The sequence below is a fragment of the Aspergillus sclerotioniger genome (assembly GCF_003184525.1).
Source record: "Aspergillus sclerotioniger CBS 115572 chromosome Unknown BO94scaffold_16, whole genome shotgun sequence".
Classification (NCBI taxonomy): domain Eukaryota; kingdom Fungi; phylum Ascomycota; class Eurotiomycetes; order Eurotiales; family Aspergillaceae; genus Aspergillus; species Aspergillus sclerotioniger.
In genome coordinates this window covers 360,204-373,021 of record NW_020291006.1, presented here as the reverse complement: position 1 = coordinate 373,021, position 12,818 = coordinate 360,204, and the positions used below count along the sequence as shown (strand labels likewise).

The window sequence follows — 12,818 nt, the reverse complement described above, 5'->3', positions numbered from 1 at the left end:
TGTGCGAGGGTGCCGCATACAAACAATCTATAGAACGGAAGAAAAGAGGAGAAAATAGAGTATTGAATATAAGGTCGCGGTGCACCACCGCTGGGTGCGACCACGCCGAGTGGAGAGACGCTTCAAAATCAAGTAGAAAAAAAAAAAAAAAAAAGAGGAAGAAGAAAACAAGCGGGAGGATTGGTTGTTGGTAGAAAAGTTGTTTGATATTTGCCACTCTCTTCAGGGTTGTTGGTCGGTACAACAAACACGAGTCAAGTCGAATACAGACAGAAAAGCCGAAGGCAGGCGACATGGTCCTTAGAGGTGAAGATCATGCCAGCCACCGACGAGATCGAGATCCTCGTCGATACTGCCATCGTAACCATGGGGAACTTTGACGTTGGCGGCCTTCGGAGACTCCCAGGCGTCACGACGCCGTCCCTTCTCCTGGAAGGGGGGGCGGCGGCGGCGGTCCTGGATTGGGCTGGTTTCTTTCTTAGCGGCCCAGGAGCCGTAGTCGAAGCCTGAGGAACCCAAGCCCCAGTCTTTCCTCCAGCTCATGTTGAGAGGAAACTTTTTGCGTCCAAGGGAAGCATCTGGAGACTTGTAGTTCCTCCTTCTGTCACCCAAGGCAGCCCACTTGTCCATGCTTGAATTCTTCGGAGGAGAATCGGGAGTGCGAGGGGGGGTTTTGAGGGCAGTGGCACCCGTCGGAACATCCCAAGGCTTCTCCATGATCCCATCTGATATAACCGAAGATTTCTGTGGCTGAGGGTGGACATTGTGGATCGAGCTATTTCCAACGTCCCGGAGACCCGTCAGCGGACCGCAGAGCTCAGGGACACTGATCTCCACGGGGCTGCTGCTTTCATGACTCCAGCTACGAGAGTTCTGCTGGCGCCGCTGGTGGAAAGCCATGTCCTCGGTTTCGGATTCTTCCTCCTCATCCCAGAGGTCGCTCCAGCTCTTGGAAATCTGCTCGTCCTTCTTCTTGCCGAAAACCATGGAAAGGGAGGGCAAGGGCTTGGTTGGATGACTCGGCAAGGACCCGGTGATGGGCACAGGATCTGAAGGGGGAGGGAACCGAAGCTCATGTTTACGGAAACCAGTAGACCGGAACGAATCGCCAAGAGCAGAATCGAGAACGGATGCCATTGAGGGAGTACCTTGGTGGATGGAGAACCACGAGGTACCAGCCGTCTCGGACGGAGGGAATAGATCCTCCGAATAGCTCTCGTTGTCGGGAATGGCCGACAGCTGCCGAAACTGTTGAGGGGGGCTGGCCTGCAGTGCTTTGGCCCACGGGAACGAGTCGCCCTGATTGATGTGTGGGCTCTGGATTGAAGGGGTCCGAAGAGGTTCCCTGTTGGCACTTGCAGCGACGACCTCGCGGTCGTCGGTACAGAACTCATCCAAAGCTTCGTCGTCAGTGGTGAAGGTGACGGTCCGCATGATGGAATCACGAATGCCAGACAGTGAACGCTTTTCGGGATCAATCGTCATGGCGAACCTCAGAATCTCAAAAGTGTCCTGAGACATGTTGGGAAAGATGTCGAACAGTGACTGGCGGTCGCGCACATAGTCGGCGAAGAGAATGTCCGATTCAGTCGGGGTAGCGAATGGGTTCCGGGCGAAGAGGACATTGAGCAAGCAGATTCCAATCGCCCAAATATCAGCTTTAGCGGGGGAATAGCCAGCGGCCGGGGGGTCGTATTGCTCCGGAGCCATGTATCGGTCACTTCCAACACACGCCTCGTGGCACACGTCCTCCCGGGATGCCAAACCCAAGTCGCCCAGCTTCATTGATCCATCCTGCGTCAAGAAGATGTTCTCGGGCTTGATGTCACGGTGGTACATGCCGTTCGCGTGCATGAACTCGACAGCGCTAACAAGCTGTAACATAAAGTCTCGCACGTGTTCGGTCTCCAGAGGACCGCGGTTGAGTCTGATCGCCTCGTACAGATCGCCATTCGCACAGTACTCCAAAACCAGGTACATGTGAGACTCGGTTTCGAAGGAGTGGATGAGGTTGACGATGTTGGGGTGGTAAGCAAGGCGTTTATGGCAATCCAGCTCTTCGAACCGAACATCGTACGGTGATGCACCACCTTTGGTCAAGCATTTGATGGCAACGTCTTCCCCGGTTGTGTTGTCGGTAGCGAGGAAGACCATGCCGAACGATCCATGGTTAAGAGGAGCGACAGTGCGAAAGCGCCCATCCAGGAGCTGACCCTCCACGAAACTGTTTTTGAGACACTCCATGATTGTTGATGTTACTCGAACAGGACGATGGTCTCCCAGAGATGTTCGTCGCAGTGAAATGGATATAGCAGGATGATGCCACCCGATGGGACAATGGCAAGATAAAGAGGCGCTGAGAAGAGCGGCCTTCGGACAAGACCGATGCAGTAACAAAATCAAACCAGGCAACCAAGTCAAATGCTGGTGTGCAAGTCCAAACAGATCTCGACCACTGAGAACCAAGAGAAGTGGACGAAGGGATGAGAAAGAGAATAGAGTAGAAAAGACAACAAAACAGTCGGATGGTAGGCTCAAAGTTTCATATAAATACCGGGAAGTGATATGGTGACAAACGAAAGGAAAGCGATGACGAGTTGGCGCGAAGCGCAGTTCAGAAATACCCTCGGGGGTGTGACGGCTAGGAAATAGTAGAGACTGTTATGGGTGCATCTGTATATCGTTTCAGAGTTGTAGAGGCGCAGGGGCCAGGCGACGAAAGTATGTCGAGGGAAAGAATGTGTCGAAGTGAATGACTATGTCCGGCAATAGGACACCAAAGGACAAAACCAAGGATGAAGAACGCTGCGTGATATCGTAACTTTGACACCAAATGTATAAAAAAAAAACAAGGCTCGTAACTGAAGCGGCCTTCGAACACCAGGCTGAAGGTCCGGGGGCGGTCGTGACTCAGGGGGGAGGGGGAGTGATCGAGGACGGTCCGACGCTATAGAGTCATAGGTCGCCCGATGAACGATATATAGTCCTGAGTGGAGAGGAGACTATATAGATGCCGAGGGCTCTGGACAACTGGTATGATGGGTCTTCAGTCCCGTAACTGGACGAGTTGAAGAACCGAATACCAGCACCCGGCCCAGGTTGCGCGGTGGATGGATGGACAGCTAAGCAGTGCCGACCTCAAAGCGGATGCAGAACCCTCACACGTATCTCTGCAATTGAAACGTAGCACGGCTTTGGGTGACGGTTGGTTCGAGGGAAGGCTCGTGGGTCCGACGGAGCTCTCGACGTGGTTGGCTTGGAATGAGTCACGCAGGGTGTTCGGAAGGCCAGGAGACGAGACAGCGGAGAGTAGACTGGGCCGTAGACAACAGGACAAGTGCACTTTCTGAACTAGAGCCGGTGGGGAAGCTTTTCACAATGTGATCTAATCAGAAGCTTTGTAAGAGGACTATATCGTGTCGCAACGATGGGAGGTGAGGCGAAGAGAGGATGATAAGGTGGCGATAGACGATGGGTGATGATGGATGGTGATTGGGAAGCGCGGATGTAGAAGGAGCAATGGGATGCAAGACGGCGGGCGAAGCGATGAAGGATGACTGTGTCGATGGGGGAAGAAGAAGGAGGTGGAACGGAAGAGGAGAGTAGAGGAGAGAAGACGAAGGAAGAGGAAGAAGAGGAAGGTGGTTAGGTAGAGGTCGGAAGGTGAGGTGGATAGAAGACGAGCGAGCAGGCGGAGCGATAGGGATAAGGAGGTTCCGGATGATAGCAACCAGTTGGGATCAGTTGGGGTTTAGGTAGGTACGTACGTACGGTACTAATTTGTAAAGTACGGGGGGGGGGACTGACGACTGGACTCTTCTTTCCTAGGCACGGCTAGTCGGAGGGGCGACTCAAGAGTCAAATGAAGGGCAGTCGGCACTCGGAACCTTGGGGGGGGAAAGGGAAACAAACCCACCCACTGCAGCGATGGCAAGAAAGTGGGCGAACGAGCGAGAACCTCCTACGTCGCCTTGGCCCAGGGTGGGTGACCCAGCAGCCAATGACGGATGTTTGGTACGGTACCGTGCATACCCAGGCATCCTCAACGGGCCAAGTGCCTGCGAGGATTGTACCGGCAACCCCCGTTTCCTCGTGGTAAGTGGTAACGATACTGTACGTGCGATCTCCGGCCGGGCCCACAGGCTGGCGACTGGCGGCAGGTCGAGAAGAGGCCGCTTCCGGGCACAGCTCCACACCCCCCTGAATGAATCACCGTCTGGCAGTCGCCAGAAGACTCCGCGATGGGTGATTCAGCATCGCGCTGCAAAAAGGACGACTCCATCAGCATCGTCATGGAGCCCGTTCCGGGACAACTCTGGTTGAGCCATCCTCCCCAAAATCGGGTCGTCCAGTCGAGGTACCAGGCTACCAGCAAGGTCAAAGAATGGATTGTTGAGCACGGGAATCACTGCCTCCCAGCCATTAATGGCTCAAAGTAATGTTTCAGTAGCGTTCCAGTCATTACGAAGGCTTTTTGGTCCCTCCTGCCTATCAATCACCTCAGCAGCCAGGCATTCCTCCACCGGCACTTCTGGAGCCCTCCTTGACTCATCCCCTCCCATTGTTGCCAGGTCGTCGCAATTCCCATGATTGCTTTCTAATAGTAATCGGTCATTGGCATTGTTGATGACGAGATCTGTTGCAATTCGCGATTCGCGATAGACGGGCTGGGGCATGTGTCATTGAATGCGTGCTTACAGCTACTTTGGTTGGGGGGATCACCATCACCCCCGTCCCGGGCCTCAGGTACATGTAACCTGTCCTGATCGCGGCCACTTTTGTCAGCATGATCATACAGCAGCTTAACTACTCCGTACTACTGCGTTTAAGTGTTACAGAATAGATAGCTAACTAACTAATAGATGGTCATTAGATAATATGAAAGTTAATAAGATGCATTCTACTAGTAGTACTACATATCCAGTAGTAGACGCTCTAGCAAGACAGGTTAAGGGCTTGTTTAGAGTTTCCCCAAGCCTGACGGCCCAGTAAACTACTGCTGAGCAGGGACTTTGGAGATACGGCCTGGGCACCAAGGCAGCACCGACTCTACCGGCTAAGGTAAGTTCCTGCAGGTCCCGGCAGGGTCTCACGCCCCATCCGAGCTATCCCATCATCAACATCATCGCTGATACTGATAGACAGAATCAAAATGCTCCGTATGAGGTGAGGTAGCAACTGCTTCTCCTTCCCCCCTGGTCCCTACATCCATTGATTCAACGATGACGGAATAATGCGCCTGCGGACCTGGTTGCGCCCGCGCCCGTGTCCCAGGTATTGTAATACGATGAATTCCTGTCAATAATGATCAACGACTTGCCCCTCCCTCGTCTCTCAAACGGGACCAGATCAGATCGATGCTGAATCCATCTGGACGGACTCCACCAGACTGGTCCGTTCGATGCCGGATGACGATGGGCGATGATGCATCGCTATCATGTTTCCATTTTCATAACAATTCCCTCGGCCGATGGCGGAGCAATCATGGTGGCGGCAGGACTACGCCCTTTCCGGTGCCTGGAGTGACGCTACTGCGGGACAGGGCCAATCAGGGCAGGCCCGGTTGGCACTATTTCCCAGCTGCATGACGCCAGCCCCAAGCAAGCAACGAGTGGGCGGCGTTGTGGCCAATAATTGACCATTCGGTTGGGTCGCCTGTCTGAAAAAGGCCCGGGGAGGGGGGCATGGATGATGGGTGATGGATGATCCTCGATGATAGGGTGTATCTATGGGGAAGCGTCGGCAGTGGTGATCCCCATCGCTGGTCATACGGGGCAGTAACAACAAGTAAACATGTCAACAACAAAGAACTGACTCTGACAGTCGTCTCTACCCGACCGGGACAGAGTACCTAAAAGTCAGCACTGCTTCAGGTACCTTCGGAGCCTCCCAGTCAGTACCTAAGGTTCGGTGTGTGGAGGAGAAGGTCGTGGTGGTGGTTCCAGGCCAGCAGATACCAGGGAAACCATGTAAGTCAACAACGTCCATTGTTGTTACACAACCTGCGTGATCCACGTTGATCCTGTTTCCCGCGCGCGATTTCTGTAACCGGATTTGCGGGGTTATGCTGGGGATTACGTCTCAGACTCCGGGACCAACTTTTAATCGTACTATCGATCGCGGTGGATACCTCGAGGGCAACATATGACAGATGGGGGAGATGGGGAGATGAGGAGATGGAGGAGGAGGTTGGAGGTACACAGAAGACCGCCAGCCATGGGGTTATTCTCCGTCCTGGCAAGTGAGTACTAGTAGGTATGTACAACTGGAAAGAGGTGAATGGATGGCAGCCAGCCTCTCACAGGCACAGTTGACATGCTCGGAGACAAAAGACAAAAACAACTGAACTGCACATAATTCACGCAAAAATGAAAATAAAATAAAAAATAAAATAAAAAAGCACTGGCAGCAGGGTGCCCCCGTGGCTGGCATGGTTCCGGGCTGCATGCCGGGCCCAACTGGGAGGAAGATGGGCAGATGCTGGCGGTGAGCCAGTGCATTAGTGGCAGCTTGACCGCCTCCCGAGGGGTGTCGGGAAGGTTTCGTCCTTGCAGCTACGAGTTGCGTGTCTCGATCATGCAGGCTGCCTGTCTCCGACGCCGACGGACGGGCAGTAGGCAGCCAAGGGCGATGAGGTGGTCATCGGAGACCTAAGGCATACGTGGAATCGTGGAATCGTGGAATCGTGGAATCGTGGAATCGTGGAGGCTTCTGACTAAGGAACCCTCGATCCTCCTGGCCATCCTGCCAGGTGGCTGTTTTGCCGGCATCACGCGATAAGCACCGTGGCCCTGGCCCTACCACACCACCCCCCAGATGGTCACATCATCCAGCATCCTGCTCGGTTCCTTTGAATCTCCCGTGGTGGCTGACACGCGATTTGTTTGAGACGATTCCATCGCTTTCCATCAGTTTCTTCCTGCCCCAGGAATCCATCCGCATAGTATTAGCCTTTCTGGTGTCCGGGTCACCTGGTTCTTCGGTCTCGCCAGCAGAGTTCTGGCTAACATTCTCTCCCATGGAACCGCAAGGCCCAGCGGCAACGTGACCCGGTGGATCAACGTGACTGCTATCTTTCTCTCTCTATCTAGGATCTGGGATTGGGGTCGAAACGAAGTCGGAACCTTGGGTATCTTGCCCCTTATCGGAGGCGACGATAATCAGCCGATGGAGCACGGCGTAGATGGTTGGAACGCCAATGATAGAGGAGGTGTCTATCAGCCCGTCTGGGCGTATCGGTGGAACATGAAGATAGCCAGTGGCTCTGTGAGTTGATCGGAGTAAGGTTCGAAACTCTATCTCTGGGACCAGGAGGAAGGGAATTGAGTGCGGGAGGTTGCACCATGGAAGGCGACTATCTCGCCATTTTTCAGGGTGTCAGGGAGATAAGAGCAACCCGTACAATATCTCGTATAACAACATCCTTGATAGTGATATTCGAGAACAATCATAATGACACAAAGAGGGATGGACTGTACATATGTAGTACGGGACAACTCACACTCTCTCTTCTGAATGTACATCCCCCCTACCAACCAATTACCAAACCGACCCCAAAATCCCAACACTACCTAATTACCCATCGAGCAGACAATCTATCCACCAGAGCACGCGACATGATTCATCATTCCACAGCCGATCACGACCATCACCAAGTCCCAACGGTCAAAATCCCCCTCCCGACTCCCGACCCGTCTCAACCCAGAAACCTAGAACCCAGCCCCGATAAGTTGATAGAAGAGATAGAGAGATAGAACAATAGTCGAGAACTAATCTTACCCCGCACGATCTGCAGGCCGGTTCTGAATCTCTCCGCCCGATAGGCCAAGCTATCCCCAACCCAGCCCCATCCAGAATTATCCATCCAGCAACAATCGAAATCAACTAATGGGATTGACTTCCTTCTTCCGCGGTTACAAAGCCAACTGGATTGGACAAACGAGAATATTAGCTAGGGGCTATACTAGTAGTTACATACATGATAACTTAGGTTGGTCGTTTGATCATCCTCCTTCTTCTCCTCCCTTGAGGGAATGTGTTCCCCGGATTTCTGGATAAAGTTCGGGAAGGGAGAGTTGACCTCCTTGCCGACCGTTGGGAGACTCATTTTTGAGGGGATTGCGTAACAACCGGGACTAACTAAAGCTGTAGGGATGAAGAATTACCTAACAACATTCACATCAGAATTGGAATAGATGTTCTTTACCCCGGTTCTTCAGGGTTTCTAGGTCGTTACCGAAAGAGGGCGACTCGTTTTCTTTCTTCGTCAACGGGCGATAGTTTCTATACTATTCACCTATCCATACAACGCCCATACAGCCCATACGACCCATACTCTCCGTCCGTAGTAATCATGTATCTGTATTACTATTCAAATCTCAAATCTCAGAATCTCCATCAAACAACAATCCATCTCCAACCTCAACCCCAGAAAATCCCAAGACTCCAGACTCAGATTCAGACTCAAAATCCATGCAAGATAATCCCGCACTGTACTACCCCTCCTCTCCCTCTGGTCCTGTCTCAGACAATTCTGATCCATCCCATCGGACACACTACATACATCATCCACTTTCCCCACTGCATAACAGCCACCAAACCAAACAGTAAGTTTGGTACCTATCTATACGATACGGATAGATCATATGTACCTCCGGAACACAGCATGGTACCTACCTACATATCTCCACACCAGAAGTAACTACCCAGGTAGCTAACTATCTATCTACCTACCTACATAGTATGTCTACCTACCTTCTCCGTACTGTGTTTGCTTTGCCTATCTAATTCCTCACCCCAGCAAACCTACCTTACCTTACATATGTACTCACAATCCAGTCCAGTCCAGTCCAGTCCAGTCCAGTCCAGAACAAAACCAACCCGAATCAAGTCCTCATCCCTACATTAACCCTTCCACATACACACACACACACATATAACAAACTAAACGATCTGGCCCGATCCTCTCGTCAGCGTGGCGCACAAGACAAGACAAGACAGGGATAGCGGGCGCTTGGATGCATCCAACAACACTAAGCCAGCTGCAGCAGCAAGTGGGCAGGTAGGTAGGTAGGTAGCAACAGTGGTCGTCACGACTCTGCAGGAAGGGTGCAGACACCAATACATACATACTCCGTACATACAGTACGTATAACTTACTGACTACTGTACTTATGTCTATCCGTGTGGGCTATGCTGTGCTGTGCTGTGCTGGTTGCAGGCTTGCAGGCTTGCAGGCTTGCAGCCCTGTCGAGTGTCGAGATGCAGGAAAGTGGGTAATCGGTGTAAGTACGTAGGTGGGCGATACGCTCAGGTGGAGCGGATCAGAAAGGTGCTTTGGGGGGGTTGCACAGGACAGGGGGTGGGGGTGGATTCCTTGCTACTGGACTGTGTGTGTTAAGTGTTTACTATCTTGGTCTCTGGAGCTAGACAGGGGGGCCTAGTGCTCGGCTGCTACACAGTACGGCCATTGGATTAAGCTAAGGCTATGTCCATGTTGATATTGCATATTATATACCGGGCAATCAAAGCAAGAGAAATGATTCGTTCACGCTGATAATGCAAGGCGCCATATCGTACGACCAGAGTACATACTTAGCTACCGGGAAAAAAGACATGCACGTAAGTATGCTGAGTTAACATGCCAAACTACAATGCCCATTCATCGGCCCCGTCTGCCTCCGAAACAAACGGCTTGTCGATCTGCTTGATTGCATGGTCGCCGCAGAGCACACTGTAGATGATGTTAGTGGGTGGGCATATGCGAAGTAAGATGGATGGATAGATGGCTTACCAGGCCTCTGCGATTAGTCCGTCCAGTTCCCGCACAATCTCCTCTCGTCGCGATGCTCCTACCGTCCCCTTGTTCAGCTGCGCTTGCAGGTCGCGGATGTACTTCTTCTTGCCACCGGCACCATCCAGCACCTCCTTGCCCAGACAGTCGCTGTGAAAGGCATGCTGGCACGGGAAGACGAAGAACTGCCGGCTGAGCACTGGCAACGAGCAGAGCCAGCACTTCTCCCCGGGCTCAACAATGGCATACCGCGTGTCCAGGGCCGCGATTTCCGTCCGGATCTGACGTGCCGTATGGGCCGAGTTATCCATCTCTTGCCGCAAAGCATCGATATGCCGGGAGTAGTCCTCCAGCGCACTGCATATCTCGTCTTTGAAGTCGTCGATGACGACGAAGTCTGGGAAGAACGGGATGAGATCCTCGATGCGGAGCAATTCGCATCGTCGCAAGAACTCAATTGCGTCTTTGATGCCCGTTCCAGGCTGGCGGATCTTCTTCTCCGCAACAAGGAGCCAGAGCTTCTTCCGGAGCTTGTCGTTCCCTTCCGGTCGGTCGGCCACAATGGCGGCCAGCTCGATATCGTCATGCTGCAGAGCCAGCTCCACCGCCTGGAGATATTGTCCCATGGCGCTGTAGATGTGGACGCATGATTGCACGCGCTGGTGTTGAATACAAAGACGGAGGGCGAAGTCGGCATCGTACGGGGGCGGCGACGACGGTTGTGACTGAAGGTAGGTGAGAAGCCCTGCCTCTGAGGACGACGTACTTGATGCGTGGATTGATATCAGGGTATTATGTACCGCCGCCGACGGTTTCGGGTGGTTGACAATGATGAAGTTCAGGTAGCGCACAGCCTGGTTCTGCCCAAGGGGAACATTAACCGTCTTATTGTAGTTCAGCAACGCAGGAATCAGTTTCTCCGGCTCAAGGTTGGTCTGCCGCATCAAGATGTCGACGAGTCCCGCTGCAGCATGAGTCATGAGGACGCTGCTATACTTGTAGAAAACGTCGGGTTCGCTCTGTCTTTGCAGAACATTGAGCGCCTCGGACCATTTCTCCCGCTGGATCCAATAGGACAGCACATAGCTGTGGTCATTGACCGCCGTGGCAAAGAAAAGCAGCTCCTCCTCCCGGCCATGGCTACTGATGAGGTTGTACGCGGTCTTCTTGTCCAAGTCGGCGCGGTATTTGGTGACAAACTCCTGGAACTCGGCCCGCACACTGCCCAGCTCATCCTTGACCTCCTCCGTGCTTGTTCCCTCCGCCAGTTCAGCTCTGGTGGCGATGTTGTCGTCGAGCGAGTTCAACTTTGTCATGAATACCTCGACAAGCCAGCTGGCAACCATTATCCTCTGCATCGATGAGGACTTTTTGTACGTCGAAAGCTGGCCAAGAAGGTACTTTCGCAGGGCATCATGCTCGCCCCGGTTGATCAGTGTCAGGCAGACCTCTTCAAACCCTTTACTGCTCTTACCCCAGACATTAGCCGCCTCGAGGTAACGACCCTTGCTGGCGAGGAAGTCACCTGAAGCGGTGGAAACGGCATCCTTTTGCGCCGTGGTACGGGCGTACTGCAGAGCCTCGTCGAACATCTGTTTCTGCAAGAAGACCTTCCAAACGTCTCTATCCTCGTCCTCGACAGCGATCTCGAAGATCTCCTGGCTGGTAAACAGCCAGTAGGTGTGCTGCATCGCGTCCGTCAAAAGACCCAAAGCACTTTGGCCCGGTTCAAGTACTACTTCATCGTAGACAATTTCCTCATTCATCCGATTGACAGCGATAACCCTTCCTTCGACAAGGGCTAGAATGTGCCACTGGGATAACGTCATGGCAGTTATTGGATCCTGTATGAGCTTCTTGCCACCTCGCGAAGATTCACTGGCCGGAAACATCGACCGTGGCAGCATGTTCGAGCTTTCGAATGGCTGGGTGAGTTTCTGCGTCGAGTACGGGAGTTGTCCATGATAGATACCTTGTGAACTGAGCCATGCAAACTCATTCTCCGGTTGTCCACTCACAGTCTGGCCCTCGGGAACAATGGGTGAAATAGCCAGCGTCGACGGTGCGGCGCCAGAGGGCTTCTGGATCTCATGGACCACAGGTGCTTCACGTTGGAATAGGTCCGCATAGATGGGACTTCCCCCTTCTCTCCCGTATCTTCCTGTCCGTCCCGAGAAACACAGTAGCTGGCCGTGAGTCGCAATTAGCACTCGTCTCAGCTCAGGCTTGGAGGGGATTGCCTCCGCCCAAATTCCCGTCACCGGAGAAGCATCTGGCGCTTTGTAGATAACATGCGCATACCTCTCTTCGCGACGGTAGAATTCAGTCGAAGGTTCAATGTAGGCCTCCCAGATCTGGCCATCCGTTGTTCCCAGAAGTATCTCTCTTGTCGAAGCCGTCGGGAGAGAAGGGTTCCATGCGACACTCTCGATCGAAACGCCCTTCAGTCGCGAAAGTGGCTTGGGTTGCCTGGACTGAGTATGGAGGTAGTAATTTTCGCCGAGGGTGGTGGTAACGATTAGATGAGACGCAGAAGGGTCCAGAAACATTCGGCGGATGACGCCTATCTCCGAGGATTTTTTGGGGAGGTCGATATCTAGGGAGTCTGAGTCAGTATCACAACGAGTGCGGAACCATCCACCCAAGGAAGCCGATTCCGTCATAGGATCCACGAACCATCGATGTCTTCGGGGGTATCTAGATCGATGCGCAGTATGCGTCCTGTTGATAGCGCCAGGATCAACACATTGTTAGCGACCTGCGCTGCGACAAAGTCCGCAGCCAGCGGAAACTGCAACTGCACATGTCGGACATCAAACATGGAGAGAGCGGCGTCCGGAGAAGGCTCGGTGAGGTTGCTGGGAGCAACATATCCGCTGGATGTCTCCAGCGCCATGATGCGCCAATTGTCGAGGAAGGTCCTATTTCATAGCTTGACCGCACGGAGAAGCCTGAGTGGAGCTGCCCGGACGAGTTTGAAACAGCCAGGCAAGCTGGAGATAGGCGATGATGAAGATGGGGGGGT

At 53.1% G+C, this 12,818-nt stretch overlaps 2 protein-coding genes across 2 annotated transcripts; both read right to left on the bottom strand.

The window, feature by feature from the left end:
- Window positions 1-77: 77 nt before the first annotated feature.
- Window positions 78-2,677, bottom strand: BO94DRAFT_96005 (putative serine/threonine protein kinase). Its single transcript, XM_025617761.1, has one exon. The coding sequence runs from the start codon at window positions 2,242-2,244 to the stop codon at window positions 301-303; it is 1,944 nt and encodes a 647-aa protein (XP_025466769.1). The 5' UTR covers window positions 2,245-2,677; the 3' UTR covers window positions 78-300.
- A 6,791-nt stretch (window positions 2,678-9,468) lies between these two features.
- Window positions 9,469-12,779, bottom strand: BO94DRAFT_535893 (vacuolar protein sorting protein DigA). Its single transcript, XM_025611889.1, has 3 exons — window positions 12,470-12,779; window positions 9,794-12,389; window positions 9,469-9,733 (listed from the first exon to the last, which is right to left on the bottom strand). Exons 1-3 carry the CDS (start codon window positions 12,687-12,689, stop codon window positions 9,649-9,651), a joined length of 2,901 nt encoding a protein of 966 aa, XP_025466768.1. The 5' UTR covers window positions 12,690-12,779; the 3' UTR covers window positions 9,469-9,648.
- Between the last annotated feature and the right edge of the window lie 39 nt (window positions 12,780-12,818).

What these genes read in the sequence shown, in the direction of transcription:
- BO94DRAFT_96005 (XM_025617761.1), bottom strand. Translation starts at nt 2,244, where the DNA reads ATGGAGTGTCTCAAAAACAGTTTCGTGGAGGGTCAGCTCCTGGATGGG.
- BO94DRAFT_535893 (XM_025611889.1), bottom strand. Translation starts at nt 12,689, where the DNA reads ATGGCGCTGGAGACATCCAGCGGATATGTTGCTCCCAGCAACCTCACC. An exon ending in TACCCCCGAAGACATCGATG is followed by an intron (nt 12,390 to 12,469) that starts GTTCGTGGATCC and finishes CAGACTCCCTAG; the next exon opens with ATATCGACCTCCCCAAAAAA. An exon ending in GGACTAATCGCAGAGGCCTG is followed by an intron (nt 9,734 to 9,793) that starts GTAAGCCATCTA and finishes CATCATCTACAG; the next exon opens with TGTGCTCTGCGGCGACCATG.